We start from the raw sequence: 23,741 nt of genomic DNA, 5'->3' as shown, positions 1-23,741 counted from the left end.
TTTAAGGTTATCTAAGAGCTGCAAGAATGAAAATGCCAATATTCAGTACAAATGTAGAAAAAAAGCTGACAACCTGCTTAAAGGTACATTGTACAATTTTTAAGCACTGCTCGTGCTGCAGAGCAGGTGTGGTTACATTTTTTTCATGTCATCAGCTTGTTATATTGGCTGATTGACTGCAACACAACAACAGAAATATCAATATACCAACAAAGACTGAAGATGAAAAGTGCAATTTGAGTATTAGAAATATGTTATAACCTATATTTAAAAATGAATGACTAGGAAAAACAGAATATACACACTTTTGGATTTAGAGAACATACATGGTGAAGCACTGGAGATGGGCTCATTCACACACACAGGTTAGTGGTTAATTCTGCATTTAGAAACTACTATGACCAGTAAGGTCTCACACATATTTTTATAACCTCTGTGTTACTGGACAGTAATACCTGCCTTTCTTGTATCACAGTGGAGATGGTCATGACGCACCCCACTATGCATCGTTGCCATTTTCTCGTCATGCTATAGCAGTGATGAACTCGGCCACTGAAAACAGGCACTTCATTAAAAAGGAAATAAAAGAAATAAAATCTATTGAACAAACTGGAGGTCACTCAAATAGAAGGGGGTGCATCTCTCTCTCTCTCCCTTCACACCTTTTCTCTCTTTGATTTGTGAGTTTGGTTTTTTTCTATTCCCCACTTTTGATATCCTCAATGCTTCTCTATTTTGATGTTAACCCTTGTCTGCCCCTTATTTTTTTTTGAAGGTGAGGCTAGTGCGCTCCAATCCCCCCAGCCCGCAGTTCAAAGCCACTTTTGACGCCTCCTACCAGGTGTACAAACTCTACCAGATGGCCATTCACAAGGACCCTCCTGACAAACCTTCCGAGAGCCAGGTCAGATCGTGTGGGGCATAGGTCAACCTGCTCAAGGGGTACCTAGGGAGGGAGGGGGGTCGACAAGTTTTGATATCTACAAGGACATCAAGAAATTTCAGTGTGCACTCTGAATATTTTATCTTGGTCCTTTGGACTTTTAGTGTAATATAATATATTTGACTAAAATATTGCATTGGTTCGATAATTGTTATTGGCAAGGAAAATAATTGTAAGTGGTCAACATGATTTCTCATTTTGAAAAACAACAAATGCATTCTATCAGTATAGCTGGTGAAAAAAAATAATGATAATTTCTAGTATTAAAGAGAATATGTGTATAAGAGTATGATTCAAAGGATTGGAAGTGGAGAGGAAAATGTTTCCATACGGTACGGGTTGAGAGCAGTGTTTCTCCAGGTGCCTGAATTGGTCCACGGTTGAACAGCCAGGTTGTTAGTCTTTAGCGGTTTCAGTTTTGTAGGGGGTGGGGTGGTTTGACAGCTGGACCCTACCGACCTTCACACATTTCTATGTACATCCTCTGTGCCCCCCAGTTCCGCACCCTCAGGATAGCTCCCTGTATCTGAACGAGAATTTCACTTACCACGACACAGTGGTAATGAGATTTTAACTTTCTTTGTGCGTGCAGTCTGCTGAGTCTTGTTTACCCTTTTGAGAGGAGCCTGCAGTGCTCAAAGAGTTTGTATATGTCTAGCTGAGATGAGCCATTCAGACATGGTTTCGGATTTCTGCAGCTCTGGAACCTTCGCGCACAGACAAACCGTATTGAATCATGTATTCCTACTGTATGTGATCCTCTCCGTGCGAGCTGTGGTACAAGCTGGGAAGTGCACTAGCCTCATCCTCAAGTTGCCCGACATCTTATTTAAAACCACACTTTCAGTCTCCTAGAATCCCCATTGTTTTCTTGCATTCATTTGTACGCCAATCTGATAAAAGCACTAAATTATGTCTCAAACTCAAAACAGACTTGCTGTGTTGCCAGCTTCCCTCAAGGACTAGGAGACTGATGTGAACTCCACGATGCCAAACGCTTGTGTAACACTGTTTCTGTTGTTGATTCGTGTACTGTCCATTCCTACAAAGCATCTATCCTTTTTTTTCCAAACCACTCATCGTCCTTATATTTATTGTCAGCTCTTATAAAACCTCCCTCCACCTTATCGCTCCTTTCCCTCCACAACCCATGCTTGAAGGTGAGGCTAGTGCCAGTCAACTTTGAGGACCCTCAATTCACGGCGTCCTATCAGCAGTCGGTGGAACTGTACGCACGCTACCAGATGGCCATTCATGGTGATGACCCCAGCGAGTGTAGTGAGAGCGAGGTACTGCATGATTATTATTCCACATTTACTATACTTGCTTGTTCCAGCATCTTACATAAGAGAATTTCCATTTTTTTCAAACCTTTTTTATGTTGTCTTAATACAACTTGGACAAGGATACTAGGATACTGTAGTGGACAAATTTGACATTTCTTCAGGCATTATAATGACGTACCAATTAATGTACTAATGTATTAATTGTCAGGTTAATTGGTAAATAGGAGTGCTACTCCAAACTTTAGGGTTTGTTATAGATTGATTAGAGTTTTTAAGATGTTTTTTTTTTATCTTCACTAACAGTTAATCCCACTTTGTGCCTCATGAAATGCAAACACATATCAATTAGAGACTGAAAAGCCTTGAATAATTACAGCAATTAAATGTTATTTCTTTACAGTCAACCATTATTCCTGTATATACATAATGTGTAAATGTTAACTCTGTAGAATAGAGTAATAATAGCATTCCCTAGTTTATGTAGTGATTGAGTAAGTGTTTTCCAGATTGGGAATTAATGGGGAAAACATTCTGACACACTAACCATGTATAGAAACATAAAGTTTATAATTGTATAACTCATAGTAAATGATATTATAAATTATACACACACATACCTCTGTTTCTCTCTATATATAAATAAAAGTGGAGTAAATAAAGTCGAGGCAGGATGCAGAACTGCTGGACATTCTTACTAACCTGAGAGGGCCTTTTGTCCCTCAGGGCTGGAAAAACAACCTCCTCCTCCACCCTCCTGCCAGCAAGCCTCAGTAAATTACTGAAATCCCCTGCTTGTAAAAGTAAGGTAATTAATAAATAATAAAAACTGTCAGATTGGGCAGACTGTGGCAGATTCTTTCCTAGTGCCATAACACTAGCTCTATTAATAGGGAGGGTGTGTTTGTGTGCACAACTTCAGGTTTATAACTACACTGGGATCATATGGGTTCACCAACTCGAGGAATAAAATCTAAAAAAATAAAACCTATTGGGAAGGTGTGGAGCTGCGCAAACAACTCTGCTGTCTGTTGGATTTGCAAAAAGAAAAAAAAATTTTTTATTGTGTTGACTTTCCAGGTATTAAGGGTTATTAATCTCAACGTTGATCACATTTATTGTAATTGCACTGACGCGTTTACTACCCTAGATAGTAACAACAAAACAGGTTTAATTGTGATGATAAGATTTACAGTTCGTACATTAGACTGTGTATTGTGCTTCACGGACATATTCTAGAGGTGAGCTTTCCATCCTGTTCTCACTCAAACAAATCTGACTTTAATAAATTCCCCATAGTTAGACTCATTACTGTAATAACCACTCCTGAGCCCATAGTACAAAACACTGCTGATTTTATTTTCTTGCCCGTCAAGCTCCCGGTTAACTCGCCTGTTTTCTTCCCAGAAGGGGACAGGCTTTTGGAATTAATAAAGAAACGGAAAACACATTGTTAATGTGGTGATGGCGTATTTTGGTGCCATGCCATACTATGCCTGCTGCTACCTAGGTAGTTGGGTCATTTAGTATTTGGCACATACTAATCCATGAAGGTATTACCTTTAGACAGAATCTGGAATACTGTCAGCCTGGCCCTAAGCCAGCTGATAGGAGAGATTGTGCACAAGCTGAAGTATCCTGCCAAAATTGTCTGTCATAAGACAGTATGGTGTCCTGGAGGGGAATGGCTTTGCTTGTTTAAGGATGTATGCATTTCTTGCCAGACATGATCCGTTCCACATCCAGCTATGGCTTCCTGACAGGGCTGAAGATCATACTTGCAGTTATTTAGACACGTGCATACACACACACACACACAAGCTCTCACGCACACTCATTTACTCACACTTACTGGACTTAACTGTTGTGCTGAGCCGTGACTCTGAGTTCCTGCACATGTGGCATTGATTGTCAGGAAAACAAATGTAGTTAAATCTCTATTTACTCTTCTTCATGGCCAGGATCTTAACCAAGACACATGGACAAAAATGTAAATGGAAAAAGCTGAGAAACTGAAATAAAATGTATCGGAAAATATGGAAGAAATAAAGGAGAAAAAGCTATTTGCAGAATGATGAAAGCACCATTGCTATTGTATCGCCATTGTACTCCTCTTAAGTCAGAATTGAAACTATACTTTTACCAACCGATCTTTGCTTTTGCAGCTGGGTTCCCGATGCTCCTTTCTGCACTCTGAAATAAACAATGATCTTGTCAGCAGAAGTTTGGCAAAGAGAAGAAAAAAAAAAACAGCATTTGGATTGTTTTTATTCTTTTTGAATGGAGGCAACTTGTCGCTCACATAAGTACAGCAATTTGAACAAGATGAGACCACAATGACGTGAGGTCTAAGTAGCAATTAGGCTTAAGCACATGTGTGTATTTGGATGTACTGTATGCGTGTAGGTGAAGACATGGCAGCTTGTGTGTGTCTGTATGTCTGTGTGTGTGTCTGTGTGTGTGTTTGAGACGGCTGCTTGCCCTCCTAATCGTACACAGATGAGTGTTTACTATAGGAAAGGGAGAGTTGGAGAGGAAGTGATGGCCTCCATGTGTTGGTGATGAGAGTGTTCCAGAAGGCACTCTGGACATGACTTTGTTTACAGGCATATGTGTTGTTGTATTAGAGATGGACGAAGAGAGGCTGAGATTGTAATCATACTGTAAGTTCTTTCCCTTAATGTCTTGGCACCCAAGTGACTGTGCCTTCACTTTGAACTATATCTGTGCGTACATGTGTCTGTGTTGTCAGTGACCAGAGAAGGGTCCGTCTTGCCAGGGTCCAGGGGAGCTGCAATGATTCTCGCCCCCCTTGGTATGATTTCCCAGCAGCCCCCTGACGGTGTGCATGGTAAAGTTGGAGCAGTAGTAGCTGTAGCAGGAATCCAGCAGAGCACACATCCAGCTATGCATTTGCATACATTAAAATCATCTAAAGCATAGATACATCACACCCTGAAAGACATTCTAATCAAATAATGCAGCATTTTAGTGTTAGGTGAATTGGAGATTCTCACACACAGGGCAGCCAGTGTTGTAGCATGGCCTCAATAAATGATGTCATCTAATAAATGCAGCTGTTTTACTGTTGGTAAACCGTTTTTAAACAAATGTTTTGAGCAAAAGTTTCATTTATGCCCTTGAGTGATATTAGACACTGGGGGGCTGGCAGAGCAGTAGTCACTGCAGAGTTAGGAGTGGAAAATTACACTTTACTGGCACGGATGCACAGGTAGAGAACTTGCTAAACATTTTTTCGCATGAGCAAACAACATTAACAACTGAACAGATGTAGTAAATACAATTGCCACCTTAGTCCTTAGAGTTGCCACTGTCTTACTACTGCTACTGTAATATGCACTTCCTGGGATAGATGTATGCTTAGGGACAATGCAGTTACTGCAATATTGTGACACTATAGTTGTCCTAATGTCTCGGAGCAGGACAATGCAAAGTAAAAATTATATTAAGAGCCGTTGTAGGATGAGAAACATCTTTTGCTATTTGCTCAGTGTACGAGCAGTTCTGTCCATTGCCTCTTACCCTCCACTACTCTCCATCATGGTGTGAGGTTGAGACGAGGGCAAAGGCAGTATATTGCATCTTGTTGTAATATTCAGCACTGCAGGGAGCCCAGTTTGTGAGACTTTTATAGTTCACGAGACCTCTCAGCAAGAACTGTGTGCACTGCTTTTAGCTTCTTGCTCAATCCTAGTATAACTTCACTGTTATGGATTTAGTCATTTTTCTGACAAGAAAGCAACTCAAGTGGGTGAGTCTGAAAGCTGAAAGAACTGATTTGGCGTTTGCTTCAGGCAAAGGTAAAATGGAAATGACAGATGGTGGTGCATCATTGTTTAGCTCATCTTTGCCAAAACAACACCTGTGTTGGAGAACACTGAAGTTAGTGTCACCAGCACACACATCAGCTGTGGTGGACAAATGGAGAAACACTCTTTTGGATGAGTTCGGGCTACTGGCAGGATTTTGATTTGTTCTTAAGCCAGGACTACCCCACCCACTGAACTGTGCCTTCAGCAATCATCACTGTTACTTGCTGAGCACATATACAACTCACACAAACACACATGGTAATGTTGGTGTGCTTGTGACAATTTCCAGGGAACTGTAGAGCGTCTTGGTCTGAATGAAAAGGACAGAATCCTTTCAGTACAGGACAGCACAGAGCTGCAAACCTGAATTAGAGTGACCTAGTGCTAGACTAGACTCATTTCAAATATCAGAAATCATGACTTTATGTGAGTCTATCTCAAAGAAAAGTGTTTAAGTACAGACACATATAAGTCAACCTCAAGTGAAGTTGGGTTTGAGCAAGATAAAATCAGCAACAATTACTTTTATCCTTTGTTTATAATACTTTGGTGCCATTGTACATTTTTGTTTTTTTAGTGGATAATGGACTCAATGTTGAGCGAAAAACAAAACAAACAAAAAAAAAAGCAAAAAATCACACAGCTGGACAGTAGCTTTTCCTTTTGAAAATATGAAATTGAAGCTGTGTGTGTGTGTGTGTGTGTGTGTGTGTGTGTTTGTGTGTGTGTGTGTGTGTGTGTGTGTGTGTGTGTGTGTGTGTGTTTGTGTGTGTGTAGATTGACTAAACCAAAACACCTGAACATGGAAGTCGGCTATGTTTGCTCTTTAGTTCTTCAGTTCTGCATCATCTTTAAACACACTGCTGAACTATTTCTGCCATGCTGAAAGGTTTCTTTTTATTTATATTAGTACTGAACCTGATGGGAAGATATCATAAGGTTAATTCAGCTTATTAAGTTCGACATTTTCGACCGTGCTTACTGGAATTGTGTCTTTAGACAGATAGACAGATAGAGATACTTTATTTATCCCAGAAGTTTAGGTGTTGCAGTATCTATTATACAGAGAAACATACAGACACACGCAGATGAAATTAGGAATAATGAAGGAAAAAAATACACATATAAACACATCTAGTAGAACTAGACAGAAAGCTAATTGTGCATAGTTACATCTACAGAACAAAACAGGCAACTACGAAGATTGCTATGCAGTTGTATGTTGAGATGATCCATATAATACAAAGTAATGAATTAATGAATATGTTAGTTTGGCTAAGTTGGAGCAGAGCTCTCCACTGTCTGAACATAGTCATTGTACAGGGTGATGGCTGTTGGCAGGAATGACGTCCTGTATCTTTCCTTATCACAGCGGAGCTGGAGAAGTCTCTGACTAAAGCTGCTGTGCTGTTTGACCAGCAGGCTGTGGAGAGAATGTGTGCTGCTCTCCATGATGTTCAACAGCTTCTCCACAACCTGCAGCCCCAGCAGACAGCAGCAAAGAAAATTGCACTGGCTGTAACAGACTGGTAAAAGATTTGCAATGTGTGCATCTTGCTCCACACATTAAAGGACCCACGCTTCCTGAAGAATTCCTCTCTGTCCCTTCCTGTACCTTTGGGCTATTGCATTTGTGGTCTCAATGTGGCATTTTGTTTTTTGTTGTAAGACAAAGTGTCCACATAGCGAAAGTGGACATCCTTTTCTCTTATCTCGCTCTCACCCTTGACGTACTGTTGTGCACGACTGCTTTAGTCCAAAAATGATCGCTTGTGCCCGACCTGTAAGTCGGTTCCAGTGACATTGATCCTTGCAGCTCCATTCTCATTATCATTGGCTTTTCAGGTTGTTTTCAAAACATAGATGGAACTGGTTCTGTTTACAATATATCGACCATGTCTTGGTTCTATTGAGGAAAAGTGATTTTGCTATAAAATGTCTTTATCGTTTTATCACCCTGCCATACACACTGCTCTCAACTCTGGCGGTACAAAAGAAGGAGGACAGGAAACAATAGAGAGAATAAGAGAAAAATGTTATATTACCATAGGCTAGAGTCTCTTAGTAGCTGATATGTGTGCATTTAAGCTGTTTTAAAAGATGTGCTGCATGCCCCTGTATGAATGTGGGGGCTGCATTTGGTATGTGACACCTGAGCAAGGAGAAAACAGGGAGGGATAAGCTACATAGGACAGGAGTGGAGGCATGTATGGTTTTCATTTATGCCTTTTCAAAAGAGTTGCCGACCCAGAGAACTAACTGTTTTTCTCTCCGTTCCCCTTCCCCTCTGCCTCCCTCCACAGTTCCGGAGATTTCTCTGTGATTCACCACTAGAGGTATGTATTTCTTTTGGCCTGCTGACAGTTTAATGAAGCCCATTTTAAAGTGTCTCTATTTGTTTCTATGTATTACCTGTAATGAATTGAGCCAAGAAAAGGTCTTTCTGTTAGCGTACCTTATAGATATGATTTAAGAAATGTTTTAGTATTTACCTGTTCTACAAACACACTCAAGGGTTAAATGTACACTAGATCCCTTCATCCAGTGCGCACCTACAGTACAGTGCACACAAATGGGTTTTGTTTTATATTGGATGGGTTTTAATTTAGTCTTGTCTAATTGCAAAGGGGTGCTCAAGTACAAGAACACCAGATGTTCAGACTAACCTTCTCTAGGCTTGACCCATTGGGACATACCACTGCTCTTAACTTGTGGAGTGCCACAGATTACAAGACAACTTCATGGGCATTAGTTTGAGACCTGACTGATGACTGTTGGCCTACATAGCAAAAACAAGTCATTTTTTTAGGCTCCATGGAAAGTTTGATGTCAGCTTCTTGCTGGCAGTTCCCTGATTAAAACTCTAGATGTTTATTATATAAAGGATGTTGATGGCATCCGGAAGAAGATTAAGCTTTGGTATTCTCTGTGGTCACTGAGTGAAGTGTAGGTGCAGCCAGGCTTCAATGAGCACTTAGCAGACCTGGTGAGCTGCAGCCTGCAGAAACACAAGTGGACCTGTTGGGTCAGGACAATTACACCAGCAATTAGACTCAAGATGGGCATTTATAGCAGCCACTTTAATGGGATTGAGGTCCAGGAGCACACACAAACTGACTGACACACAAACACAGTCACTCTGACTCTGTGCTGCCCCGTGGCCTCTCTAACTAATGACCCCTCTTCACTAATGAACATCATTAGTGTTTATAGGAAACAAGCTTTTATCACCTCGTCAAGGCTGGCGGCCAGGCGCAGTGAATTAGACAGGTCTGCACACATACAGACACATGTGCTCACACATACTGTGGCACAGTGCCTCATACCTTCACTGTCCCCTGTTTTCAGACTGATTTAGCCTGGGCCTGTCTCCATTCGTCTGGCCTCCTCTTGCCCAACTTGTTTTTATTTCTTTGTTTGATCTCCCTCTCTGTCTTCTCCTGTCTCTCTCCAAATGCTCTCCATTTCAGGTTTATTATGCATGGCTTTCTGTGCTACCTTTGCATGTTAGCTCCCATCTGTCTCCAATCAGAGTGCTATGAAAATACACACACAGACACTCACCACATTTATACAAATGTATGCAAACAGCATTCTTCTACTGAAGCTAATTAGTACGCAGGTCGTCTGACTTGTTCGCCTGTTGCTGTGTTTCATTTCACCAAAATTGCAGAGAATTCATGCTGAAGCTCAAAAGTAATTAACATCAGCTGTTACTAATGCATTTATGCAGACAAAGAGACACAAACACATTTATGCAGTGGCATATTAGTGCCTGCAAACATGATGAGCAGCAGTCCTGCAGGTGTTTGTCACTGCACTTGGCCTTGGTGAAAATATGTGCTGGACAAACTCTGGGTTTTACTGGCTTTGTGGGAGTCGTGCACTCATTCTGTATCTATTTATTTTTTTCTTACAACCTCCTAATGTCTCTGACTTAAGGGCAAAGTCATTTTGCGTAATGACACTAATAGGTGATTTGATCTACGCTGTGAGGCACGCTTGGTGGATATCTAGTTCTGTATTAGTTTTACATCTGTTGTTGGTCAGTGCCACAATCACAACAGCATCATTGCTACAGCGGGTCTAACAACTTGGGGCTGCAAAATTACATAGAGTTGAGATTAAGCAGAGAAAACAAGTGGTGACATGACAAATTCTTGTTCTCCGGATTTCCACCCAGAATCAATTAATAACAGTTGAGCAATTGATAGACTCAATGTGCTGTTTATCCACAGCTGCTAACAGTAGTAAACAAGTCCAGCACAACTAAAGTAAGACTCCACTTAGTGTTTTACTATTACTTTAAATTAGTATGTTTATTAAACATGTAAAGATAATAAACTGTGTTCCAGAAAGTAAAGCTACTGTACAAGAAATATATAATACGTTAAATAAAAATATGTATTAAGATCAGAGAAAGTGTAAATGAAACAATTTTAATTCCAATGATATTGTGTAATTCACTGAGTGCTGTGAGGAAATGCAGTAAACTCAAAAGCTGCATCCTTCAGCTAATATCGGTCACATGTCAGCTCTTTGGTGCCAAGACAATGTTCCAGACAGTAACTTTGATCACATGCTTTGTGGACTTTCATCACACTTGAGTGACATGCCATGCTCTTTGTCCAACCTGGGTCTTTAAATCAACATTCGTCTTCAGTCACATGCAGTAATGCCCTTTGAAATGTTCATGAAATTTCACATACAGTAGGAGAAGAGACAGACGTGGCTAAATAAATGGCAACTACTTTAAACTGTCACTGAAAGGTGTAGTCAACATGATGAGCTGTTTTGATGCCATAAAAGCTTTACTCTACCCAAATGTCTCTCTAAACCAGGTTGAAACAAAGACGCCAAACACCAACTCCCCACTTTGTCAAGATAAGTGTGCTGCTCACATGGCCCAGTATTTAGACCATATGAGAGTGATTTGGGTCGGCAGGGGAAGCTGATGGGTGGTTTGAAGTGTTCCAGAGAATGTTTAGATTGTTGTCACAGCGGCAAGGACACGACCATTAAGCTGTCGTCTGAGGTGACGCACAGGTCAGTCAGGCAAGATCAACCTTGAACGTGGTATGGGCAAACATAGAAACTCAGCAGACAGCCATCGCTTCTGTCGCACTGGCATACACATTCATATAATTGTGCTCCAGCATGTATACTTAAAGCGGGGGGAGGGGGGAAGAAAAATCCCTCTGTTACACACAGAGTTCACCATGCGCCCTTTCCTTTTACTTACAACTTCTAAATGATGCAGAGGGGCCTCTCACAAAGCCTCCAGTGTTTCCAGTGGAACTGGTGCCAAGAAATAACAGGCTGCTTGCTTACAGAGATGGACAGTTGAGACAAACACATACACAAAGCCACAAAGAGTACAGTAGTTACTCCACATGCGGTACCTGTCACCGTTTGATGACAGTTCATTTAGATTTTTGATTCTTCCCTCCATCCCCATCTCATGCCATGTGTCTTCTTATGTGGAGCAACATTTAGATGATTTCATCATCTCTTCTCACACAACTACCTTTTGCGGACACAAATGAATGGATCTCAGTACACACTGGGCATCATGTAAGAACAATTAGTTCAGGGTACATGATTCAAAGATTAAGATATTGCTTTCAAAAGCAAAGTGGTTAAGAGGAAGATCACTGAGATATTAGTGCAGAAAATATTCCAGCCTCCAGCAGGAAGTATTACAGTGTCAGGTTTTACAACAGAGCATGTTACTGGACATACTACAATAAAAAAACAAAAACAAATCTCAGTAAACAGCAGTCATTATGATGATAATTATGTTTTACTTAACTATCAATTTTGTTGTTATTTTGAGTAAATTGGTTTTGGTGTCATATTTAAACCCTAGTGTAGCTGTAAAGAAAGGCAGTCTGTTCACAACTTGTACAACCGGTCTAGACCTCTGGTGAATTTCATCTGTACCTAGGAGAGAATTGGTGAAAGCCACAAATTCTCCCAAATGTCTCTGTGTGCAACGTAATAACAGATCTGTTCGTATGACTAGTTCTTGCATAATGAAATCAGATCTGGGGCCTACAGGGATATAGCTTTATTTTTCCTGCCAGCTCTACTTAAGAAAACCTTACATAGTGTTAAGGAGGAATGTGGGACTTAGTCACACTATAGGTGATGTCCATTCCTCTTGAGTCACAGAGCTGCAGGGAGTGTGTATGTGGATGTACTGTATATGTGCCTTGTCTCTGTTTGGTCAGAGTGAGGAGCCAATGGTTCACTGGATTAGTGAGCTAGCCCTCTCAGTGTTGTGATAACTAGCTGCGGCTGCACTACTTAACTGGGTCCAGATGAATTTTGGTGAAGGAGAAGGATCCTGTTACTTGTGCACTGAAGAAAGACACACACACACACACACACACACACACCCAATACCCTAGCTTAATATGACTTTTAACTCTAACCATGAACCTCTTGTCTTAAGCCTCTGTGATAAAAGCAGTCAAGTGACTTGATTGAAAAACCCAGCATGCGGATCCCTATGAGAAATGCAATGTGTGTCAAACACTTAACTGTATTATTAATGGGGTAGACTCAAGCATGCGGGTGCTCACCTACACCCACATTCTTTTGAGCAGACACAGACATATAGGAGAAAGCTTGGCAAGACTCCAGCACCACCTGGTGAAATGGATTTTGCTCATGGAGGGTCTTTTATTAAAAAGTCTGCTCCTGGAGTGTTTCTGTGGCCAGCTGCCCCCCCCACGTCCCCCACCCCTACCTTCACTTTACTCCTGCTCTGGCTCCACATTTGGGAGCCATTAGCAGGCTGAATGTGAGGCTACTGTACACCCCCACACATAATGCGTGAGGCCTGGCAGAGAAAAACCCTGGCAGGGCTTGAACACACAGTCGTACAGGTGTGTGCGTGTATATGTACAAGACAGAGAAATCTGTGCAATAAAATGAACACTCTTCTATTAAATACCACATTCTCGTTCCACTGTGATTTATATATTTTACATGCAGACTGTATTACACACAAGAGTACTGCTATTGTTTTGACCAGTGACCACCTTACAGTACAGTTTTTCTCTTTTTGCCTCTCCTCAGGCGGAACATTCTCCAGATGGGCCTGAGGTGGGCTATGGATCCTTCCACCAGCAATACTGGCTGGACGGGCGCATCGTTGCAGTGGGTGTGATCGATATCCTGCCTAACTGCGTATCCTCTGTCTACCTGTACTACCACCCAGACTTTGCATCACTGTCTCTGGGTTCCTACTCTGCTCTCAGGTTGGTTGTTACAATTGGACGAGCCACGGTGATACTTTTGTGTTGGTTTGAAGGATTTGTCGAAATTGTAAATATAAACGTAAAAGCTGATGGTGGTGATGATGAATGGTAGGCCTTATGGTATGTTAGGGGTAATGCTGGTTTCATAAAATCATACATTTATTGTTCACTGCCACAAAGAGAATTGCTACCTACAGCTCTGACTAATTCCTACGCCTCATATTTTCTTTAATCTTTTTCTCTCTCTTATATTTTCACTTCCTCATATTTGCCCTACTCTTAACCTGCTCTCCTATTGACTCTTGATCTTTTTGGCTCCTCCCAAATTTAGTCTTTTCTTAGAACTATATACTATAAGTGTCATGTTTGTGTAGGTCGGGCGAAAAAAATACCCCTTTCTTCTCGCTTGATGGGTTTAGGCAGCGCTCTGTGTTTGTGATTCAGCCGATGACAGTTCTTTCTACCAAGATGAAATAAGAGAATGTACACTACAGGCGCGCATATCTAGCGTTTCCTGTAAAATGTAACTCAGTAATGTGAGAAAAGCTTTTCAAAATATTTCTGCCCAGATGTGGGAGACTGGCTGATCGCTCAACTTCAAAGTTTGTGTGCGCAGGTATGAATATGTGAGTTGTGAGTGCTCACTTATATGAGGCTTGTGCACTAAGTCGGTCAAGCAGTTAAAACAGACTGCTCTTCTCATATAGAGGGAACACCCTAGTCATCATAATAGTTCCCCATCACTTGTTATTTTAGGAGTCTTACTGCAAGAGTAACACAGAGTGCTCAGAGTGTGGAGGAGGCCTTGGAGAAGGGAGCCAGCGGGACTGAAATCCTCCCGTTTGTTTACAGACACCAGAGCCCAGGCCTTTGATCAAGTCTGGACACTCCCTAGTCTGCTTGGCCTGGCCAACTCTGTCCAAAACTTACTGTACAAAATGCATGTACACACACACTCACACTTTAGAATTCGTGCAAACAGTCATTGTATTAGATAGTGTTTCTTTTCCACAGAAAGCCCAGCTGGAGTGGAGCCTGAGCTGTTCAACCATCTACAAGTGTACGGAAAAAAGTAAAAAAATAAAAATAAAATAAATAATCAGATTACAGTTACATGGATAGTATGAAGCAGAAGTTGGATTTTTTAACAAAAGCTCATGCAAAACTTATAGATGTTTACACATGTTCCCTAATTTGTTGGATGTATTTGTCTGATGGTCATACAGGAAAAGTGGAGTTTGCATTATGTTACAGTTGAGCAGAAATCAATATGTGTGTACACCTGTGATTCAGCAGCAGAAACAGGAGAGGGGGGTGTTGAGAAATGTCTTGCAGAGTGTAACTCCCTCAGCGATGGGCCCTGAGGGCAGTAGAAGGGGGTGGAGGAGAAAAGATGAGGTTTCTGAGATGCGGTGTAGTAAACACATCTGGCGTTCTTATGGTGATGTCTTGATTATGTTGTGTTGTCCTGATCCGCATCCAAGTCCTTAAATAGTCCATTTTATTTTGATTTGACATTTTTTGTACATAGCTATGTGTCAGAAGTCACGTATATATATGCATTAAAATAGTTAAAGATGAAAATAAAGACACTAAATAGTAATTCATGATATTTTAATAAATTAATATGTTTGTGTTTTATAGTTTCTTAATTTAAAATCTGTAAACAATAGCAACACTTTTAATTTGTGTTCAACTTGCAAAATGTAGCAGAGGAAGTTCTTTTCTTTTTTATTTATTTGAAACCCAGAGAGAATATATTCTCTCCTGTCACTGAATAGTTTTTAGGAGTTCCCAGCGGAGCATTTTAAGAACTGCTCTACTGGAGCAAACGAACGAGGGATTGGAAGTAGTGTTGGTTTTACGTGACCAATACAGATGAATCGTGTTCTCTTAATCCTGCTAAATCTGCTCTCGACATCCTTAGTATTTTTTTAAATACACTTACATCTGTGTGATTTCATGTAAGTCTTCTCAGAAAAATGTGTCTGTGTATATGCTTTCTGACACTAGTAGCTCGCTCTGTATTTTGCGTCTGGCTAATCAACACTGTTGATTGTGTGAGTTTGGTAATGAAATGTTTCCGCATGGATGCGAGGCTGAGTAAGCATCTCGTGGTATGCACTATTATGGGCCCTTTGTGTCTGGGTGTGTGTGTGTATGCACATCAGTATGAGGGAAGCTGTGTAGGAGCAGAGGGCTTGATAATTGGCTTGTGCTGGAGTGTCAGATGGCTGAAGAGGGGATAATAGCGGACTCAAGCTGCTGCCATGGGGGTAGTGGGGGGGCGTGAAGGCCTCAAGTGAAGGGGGGGCCGCAAGGCTTTTTGTGAATGGGCCCCTCGGCTGTCTTGACCCCCCTCCCCCAATTCAGGCCTGCCGGGCCCTTTTGTGGTGAGGGGATGGGAACCCAGGAACCTGGCAGCAAGTTGGTGACCTTCTAGCACCTCGCTCTAGTCGCTTCTCTTCTCCCTCCTTTTCACTTTCTTGACCCTCCTCTTTTATATTCTCCTCCTGCTCTCCCTCTCCCTGTCTTCCCCCCTCCCCAGCTCGGCCTGCTTTGTCCCATGTCTTATTTTTCAGTGCATCTATTTTATTTTAAGGCCTCTTTCTCTCTCTCTTAAGCATTGTAAGAAAGGGAGTTCTCCCCCTTCATTTAGGTGGGTGAAACACAGGGGTGGAAGGAAGAGTGAAACAAAAAGGGAGAAGAAAGAAGAGCTGGAATTTAGTTATGGAATAGTGAAGGAAACGGTGAAGGAAAGGGAAAATAGGCTCTTAGTAAAAAGGATGCAATTAAGGAAGAAACTATTGGGGAAAAATAAAGCAGGCAAGACATTTACTGTATTTGAAGGAGCTGTATAAATCTTCCAAGTTCTAAATCTTTATTTTATACGCTCTCGCCTTCTTTTTTCACCACCTTTTCTGCTCGAGGGCTCAATACGGATAGAGAGAAGGCAGTTGTTTTTGTGTAATGAAATGAGACCAAGAAAAGCTGCCTTTCTGAGTGTGGGTGTTTACTTCCTCAGCTTGGGCACCGCTTTAGTCAGAGCTGCTGGTACCAATTTTACTTCTTAATGCCCTCATTCATATGCTGTTAAATTATAACCTGTAAGAAAAACATTTCGAATGAGTTGGTGTACCCAAAGATACGTTATTTAATAATAGATAGCTAATTAGCTTTTAATATGTGTGGCTTGTTGTTTTTTGTTGATTCTAAACTGATCAATAGTTATTTTGCTTAATAGTCTTAACTGCATGTGCATACATTATACATACATTTTGATGTAGTTCATTTGATTGATGAGCTTTAACACACACACATGATATATGCACCGTTTAAAACAGCACATTGCAGTCTACCAGCTCACTTAGGACTGACTCTGTATTTTTTTAATGAAAGAAAGTTTATGTCTTGTTTTTGAAAACATAAAAAGTGTCTCTTTGTGTACCTCTGAAAAAGTGTGTTCATGTATTTCCCACCACAGGGAGATTGCTTTCACCAGGCAGCTGCAGAAACAGTCCCCCAAGCTGTGCTACTACTACCTGGGCTTTTACATTCACTCCTGTCCCAAGATGCGCTATAAGGTATGCATTCTATTCCTCACTGATATGTGCAACATGTTCATATAAAAAACTCAAATGAACCTTTTAGCCAAATGCTAAAGTGTGAAACCTCAATCAAAATATGTTGAAATCCATTTCTACATCAGCTTAAGCCTTTTCCCTGCTGGCTCTTTCTACTCCCTCTGTTGTCTTGGTCTTTATAAAATGTGTTGGCACCACTGCTACTCTTATTTGAATTTCACCAGTTTCAATGGATATACAGCACTAGGATCAATCATGTTGTTTTGCCAAGCTTTGTTTATAATATTTCACTGAAAGTTTGAGGCTTTGCGTGGCTCCAAAAAATGTCCCAATGATCTATAACGTTTTGATATGCCAACTTTTTTGCATGACGTAAACGTTTGTGCAAAATCTTTTTTTGGGGTTTAAATTTTGGAGCTTTACGTTCTCTCTGAACATGAGAGATGATCCATGTCAATCTGTCTTGAACTGTTCACCTGTGGAGCACAGGTGGTAACACACTATAATCCACCTGCTTTTGAAGGCACATGATGATGGATGATGTGTCTGTTAATCCTTCAACATGCTTTGCATATTCTAGCTCACTCCTCCCTGAACCTGGACCTTGCCTCTCAGGCCACTGACCAAAGTGGCTTCTTCCTCTGATTACTTTTGCACAATGTAAGATTCTTTCTGAGAGGCATTAAATGTCCCAACTGCCTGATTGTAAAGAAAAAGGAAAGACAGCACCTCTGTTTTTCCTCTTCTACTTTTGTTATTATAGGTGCAAAGGCCTTACAGGGGCCTACCTATGTGCTTTCTTCTCTCATTTCCACAAGAATAAAGCATTACAGTTTGGAATGTGGCTGTCCATAAGTGTGTCCAACTCGGCAACACATGTCATTTATACTTTTAGAAGGAATTGATGGTATCTTTGTCTGAAGGATGAAATATTGGTATTAGTCCAAAGGTAGATTGGAGTTGACCTGCAATCTTTTGTCACTATGAGGATGACATGAATGTGTTAAATACTCAAGAAACACCAGGAAAAGTCATTAAAGACAAATAGTTGATTCATGCACATTAAACCTTTGGGGGAGGGATAAATAAAGAGAAACTTAAGTATATTTGATGGAGTTAATCTCAGCAAGGAGAGTGTAAGAGGAAAAAGGGATAAAAGGGAGTTAGAGAGGAGAAGGCTGCTGAAGATATTAAAGGTTGAAAGAGAGGTCACACTGGTGACGGCAACTGTAACTCATTAGCAAGACGTGTGGCACACTCACAGAGATTTATACTTTACACTTACAACATACATAAATACAAATTTAATATGTGTATATATATATATATACATACATACATGCACATGCACATGCACAGAGAGGCCACTACTCACAAACATGCTCTCTACTTAAAGATCTATAGCTTCTGGAGGATGCTGAAAGAAAAGCTGCCTTTCCAAGTCCATTAATTTGGCCGCGATTTACCATTCATCCCTTCTTTGTCTCATTCACCAACTAATTCCTCTATTTCTTTGTCATTTTCATTCAGATGTTCCCAGAGCTTGTTCTTGCCCATGGGAGACTGATGTCTTGTTGAGGATTATGGCATAGTGCCACATCTTTTTTTTTTATCCATTTACATCTTGTTTTGGGGGTTTGCATAGTGCTTTGCCTATTTTCTCATTTTGGGAGTCTGTGTATGGAATACTTGTGAATGTGTTTGCTCTGTTTATGTGTCTGTGTGTTGAATCTTGATCATGCTGTTTGTCTGAGAACGCTGTTGCCACAGCACCTAACCCCCCACGCACCGGCATTTACTCCCCCGACCCCCCATATCTGTTCTTGTGTGTTTGCCACTGCTGCGCCTTGTTCACAAACGCTTCATTTCTTCCTATTTCACCAATGGGGAGAAATGCACAAGGGTGAGAAGGTTGGCCAGTTCCCACCTTTGGGCTCTCACACTCCCACTGAAACACACCCGCGCTCAAGCACACTCTAAAACACATGCACAGTGTCTCGCTCCATTGTCTGATTTGTATATGAGCCTGAGTGCTTCGTTAATGCACAGCCATAGTGTAGAATTGTTCGTTTGTTAAACTGGGGAGCCTCTAAGCTTCACTGCTAATGTGTTGGAGGTTTACTGGTTTTGGGATCTCAGGCCTGCTGTTGGCCTGTTAATGGATCAAAACACCAGCACTTGAACCCTGCTGGACACCACTCAAACCCCTTCAACATCACACCCTCTCTTCATAGTCCCTCTTTTTTACTTGCCTCTTCTTCAGAGAACTCTCTGTTCCCATCACTTTCTGAGACTATGTTCACACAGATGTGATTACACCACGACCGGGCTCAGGATAAGCTGAGGAAGATGGATGGATGGATGGAACATTACAATCCTGCTTAATACAGCATAGTGAGGGGAACACTGAAAACCTTGAATCAGTTTCGTCTCTTTGGGATTTCACACAGTGGTTCATACAGTACTGTCGTTCTCTGAGGGGCAATAGAATAGCATTGTTTATATAGATGACACCAGGAGCACTGTGGAAGGCTTTCATGGTGAATCTATATAGTGTCTGCTCACTGGAGAGTTTTTAAAACTAATAGTAAGGTAGTACTGTTTGAACACTCCACCTGATCTCTTCTTTTGTGTGAAGGATTTGGCTGTTTCATGCAACATTATGAGAGGGTCTCTTTTCTGTGTTTCCACTTTTTAGTATTTTTGAGTTCTGAGTTGGCAGAAAAGTCCTACCCTCGAGGTCACATCTCTGCATGCTCAGGGGAACAGCTCCATGTGCAATGGGTTGAAAACTTCTTAGCCGTGCCAAAGCCTGGACAAGGTCCCACAGAGCAGCCTTTAAGGGTCCTAGAAGACTTGGAGTCCAGCCAGGAACAGGGGGCCGCCTGGCCAGTGTCAGACCCTCTCCTTTGTTCTCAAAACTGGGATGGAGCGTCCCACAGAGTTTTGCTGGTTTGGCTGGTGGGTTTGAGGTTAGACGTGACATCCTGCCCCTGGCTCCTGTCCCTGCTCCTTCGGCCCTCCCTGTCCTTCTGATGTTGAGCTGTAGAGAGCAGAAGGTGAAGCTGTTGGAGACTAAATGAGACCAAAGGTCCTGGCCCTTCTGCCACTGTTTTTTTCATGTGTAGCTCAAAGTCATCTGAATGATCCACTGTTGTGACTTTAGTCAGAGTAACTGAGACTTTGTGGGTTAGAGAGAGACATTCTGTGGCATATTGAAATGCCATGCGGCTTACTTGTACTGTAGCTTGCTGTTTTAATTATATTTAAATGAACAAAGTCTGAAAGTGCACATGTGCCCAGTTACTGGAGTGCAAACACATTTGGTGGGGCTTCCCTAATAAAAAAAGAAATTCTGGCACCATCGTGACATGTTGCAATATCGGGATCGATTTTATTATAGTACCTGAGGTTGAAGATTAGGATTCTCAGTCATCTAGGTGAAGTTGTCTGGAAGTTGAATAATGGCAACTGGACTTGAGTCATGGCAACTGGACTTTTACTACATGCTTATTCAGTCTGAAGAAGCTACTTGGATGAGTGTTGAAACCTAACAAGAAAGAACTCCACTTGCCAACTCAGTTCAACTTCCAGACTACCTGAGTTCACAAACAATACACACTCTGCCTTAACCTGCACTTCAACTTGCGTGTTTTCCTCACCATATTTTATTCCCCTGTCCTCCAATAACTCAACTATCCAGCTACAGCAGCTCACAAAACATACTTAGCTTTCATTTTATAAATTTCCACTTGTGATTTTGGACATAACAAAGAGTAAAAGGTTCATGCCACGTTGTAGTGCTTTTCCATTTCTTGGCAGAATTGTGTGTATGTGTGAGCTCTTGTCTGTGTCAGTTACTTTTAAGTATTGAATAAGCAGACTTTGATGAGAACAAAGTAAGAGGTCACTCACTTGGCTTTACTGTTCTGCAGTACCTGGTCTTAAAAGTTAAAGACCCTTTCAAGTGTGGCATATGTGCACTCACACACACACATACATACAAAACACCCAGCTATACCTGCTTGGTGAGGGATTGAGAGAGCTACACGAAGTGGCTCTTACTCTTATTATTATCGTTCACAGTGAAAGAATGTCTCTCTCTGAGCCCAGGAAACCATTAAATTTTCCACAGAGGAAGAAAGGAGGAGAGAGCAAAATGAGTGAAAGGAGGATGAAGTGGACAGATGGAGAGAGGAAAAGGAGTGACAAATCTGTGCCAAATGAGAAAAGGAGGCAAGATGAAAAGGATTATTCGTGTCCCGGCAGTACTTTGCTGACTTTTAAAGGGCCTTTTTGCGGCAGCTGCACCTCCGTTCTCTTTCAACCCGACTCCTCCTCGCTTACAAACAACACACACTGACACGGGGCCGGTCAGTTCTCTAGCAACAGCCAGCATTTTCCACATGGCTAAAGCTTTTCAATTTAGTGGACCTGAAATGAATCCATCCAGGTGTCAGCCACTGTGTGTTTAAAAAAAAAAAAAAAAAAAGAAAAGAAAAGAAAAGAAAAAGTATATTGGGATATCACTGATAAAAGAATGTGAAGTAGGTTCAAGTCAGTTGCAGCTATGCTAATGTTTGTCTTAATTAGTGTATGCCTGCAGGCTGCTCTGTCACCTGCTGCATGAGTTTAGTTTTCAAGAAATCAATTAAACATGACAAACTGCCTCCCAGCTCAGGCATGTACATCAGACCTCATTTTCTCAGGACACACAAAGCCACACCTGCACACAAAGCAGAACGGTGATCAATAGCAAAGGTTTCTCATACCCCCTTATTCGTGTTCTCATTATTTTTATTTCAGTTTAATCAAATCTGTTCCCAACTGAGCTGGTCCAAAAACAACATTACCTCTCCGAAACACTGCAGTGCCATCAATAACCCAGCACATTAATATATTAACCCGCTCTTCGCTCCAGGTACGCAGCAACAGGTTATGACATGCTAAACAGTCTCTGAGTCGCAGCTATCAGGACTCATGCATGCATGCATCTATGTTATTTTTCCTCAAGGGGCCCTTTTAGACAGTATGTTATGTGTACGTGTGTGACCTCACATTCTGTGTGTCACTCGTACATCTGGGCGGATTAAGAGTGACAGTGAGTGAGTTTGAGGGATATAGAGGTGGGCATGTTACGTACTACATTTTGTGCATGAGGGCAATGCTTTCTTATGTAATTTCTTTATTGTTGTGTTCCCGGTATAAATGTGAATTCTTTTGATAGATTTCTAAGAATTGCATTGAAAAGGTTTATAGTGAACATGAGTATCTGTGTGGAACCGTGAGCTTATGCACCACATGTCCTACAGGTCCAGGCACAGCAGTAGTGCTACCCCCCCCCCCCCCCCCCCCCCCCCCCCCCCACACACACACACACACACACACACATTTTTTGTTTCTGCTTTTCTTTCAGCAACTGTTCGAGTAACCAGCCCGCATGCTGGTTAGGATGAAAGATTGATAGAGAGAGAAGAGACATTTTCAACTGCTTTGACTCAGAGATAAAATACGTTGACACATTTTCTTCATTTATTCTAATGTCATTACTGCACCAGCAAACTGGAGTGATGCTGATCCTGTTTCTCATGCCATGTCTGCATGCTTAGACGCACGCAGACTCAAACAAAGTTACTGTAGCGCAATGTTCTGTGTTGAAACTGATGGTGTGTTTGCCATCTCTTTCCTTTTCCTGCGGTCTTTTCTTTGGCTGAAGAATTTTTCAGTTGGACTTCAGAAGGCGTTTTTCTGCTATGCCAGTAGTATTGCCTGCCAACATGTTAGAAAACCTGTGCCCGTCAAAATGAGATCAAACCAAACTAGGCACATTTTCACCCTCTCTGTGAAATTTATAAGCAAAAGCATACCCCTTTCACTGCCTTCCAGCTCTCTCCCCTCCCCCTGTCTTAAATTTGACAGAAACAGCGTTGTTTGATTTAACTCGACAGGAGACCACCAACAGTGCACCTCTCAGCAGAAACATTTGTTTAAAATTTTTGATAATTTCTCCTCTCTTTTATGCTTCATGATCTCTTTTTTTTCTGTCCTGCCAAGATTGTGTTTTTAACAAATCATTAACAGGTTACAGCTCGGTCTGGGGGCACAACTGCAAGGCACCCCCTAGGAGGAGTGCTGACAGGGTGAGGGTCTGAGGGAGGAGAGTTCAGGAGGTCAGGTCAGACGATTCATTCTTACTGCTGGTGGAATGGAGTTGGGTGAAGAAGGCTGGCAGGAGGGTAAGAGCAAGGGGGAGGTGTGAAGGTCACAAGGTTGAAAATGAGAGTTTAGAAATGGTGTCATGCTGAGTGGATCCAGGACCATCTAGCTGCCAACCTGAGGTGTTTGTCTTGCCATTAACTTCACTATTATTTATTTTCAAACCTGCTGCAGCTGCGCCACTGTGTCTGAAATGCTTGGTTTCTTTTTGGTGAGAGAATGCTTTCAGATCTTTGATAAGCACTACTGGACAGAATGCTCTCATAGACGCAGTTACACATTTATTCAGTGTGTGGGTGGAGGGCTCGGGTTTGGTCTTCCAGCTAGAAGTTTGAGGTGGCGTTTTAAGACCAAGATTAGGGGCTTCAGCTCTGACTGTAAGTCAGTGAGCTGTGGTCTGTGTCAGACGGGCGTAACAGCATGCCTACCCATAAAGACCAGAGGAGATAAAGAGATAAAAGTGCCCAGTCTGCAAGCTGATGCCCATAAAAGCGCTGCCATTGGTTCTCATTGCTCCGTCGAAATGCGATCCTGTAAAAATATTTTCTCCTCATTAACCTGTCATCCGTGGAGCCGTGACGCATAGCCAGGCAAGGGAGTGCTGGGACAGAATG

At 41.6% G+C, this 23,741-nt stretch overlaps 1 protein-coding gene across 3 annotated transcripts in view; it reads left to right on the top strand.

Moving 5' to 3' along the window:
• LOC113158745 (arginyl-tRNA--protein transferase 1) overlaps positions 1-23,741 on the top strand; it is a 46,800-nt gene that overhangs the window by 10,276 nt on the left and 12,783 nt on the right. Inside the window, exons 7-10 of one of the 3 annotated variants that reach the window (XM_026354897.1) lie at positions 2,104-2,232; positions 8,363-8,395; positions 13,146-13,327; positions 16,812-16,911. In XM_026354897.1, the coding sequence (XP_026210682.1) occupies positions 2,104-2,232; positions 8,363-8,395; positions 13,146-13,327; positions 16,812-16,911 (444 nt within the window). Of the gene's footprint in view, positions 1-775; positions 905-2,103; positions 2,233-8,362; positions 8,396-13,145; positions 13,328-16,811; positions 16,912-23,741 lie in introns of all 3 variants that reach the window. The other 2 variants (XM_026354896.1, XM_026354899.1) reach the window with 2 other exon arrangements.

The sequence above is a fragment of the Anabas testudineus genome, chromosome 15 (assembly GCF_900324465.2).
Source record: "Anabas testudineus chromosome 15, fAnaTes1.2, whole genome shotgun sequence".
Taxonomy (NCBI): domain Eukaryota; kingdom Metazoa; phylum Chordata; class Actinopteri; order Anabantiformes; family Anabantidae; genus Anabas; species Anabas testudineus.
Note: the sequence above shows the minus strand (reverse complement) of the source record. Positions and strands in the feature narration are given on the sequence as shown.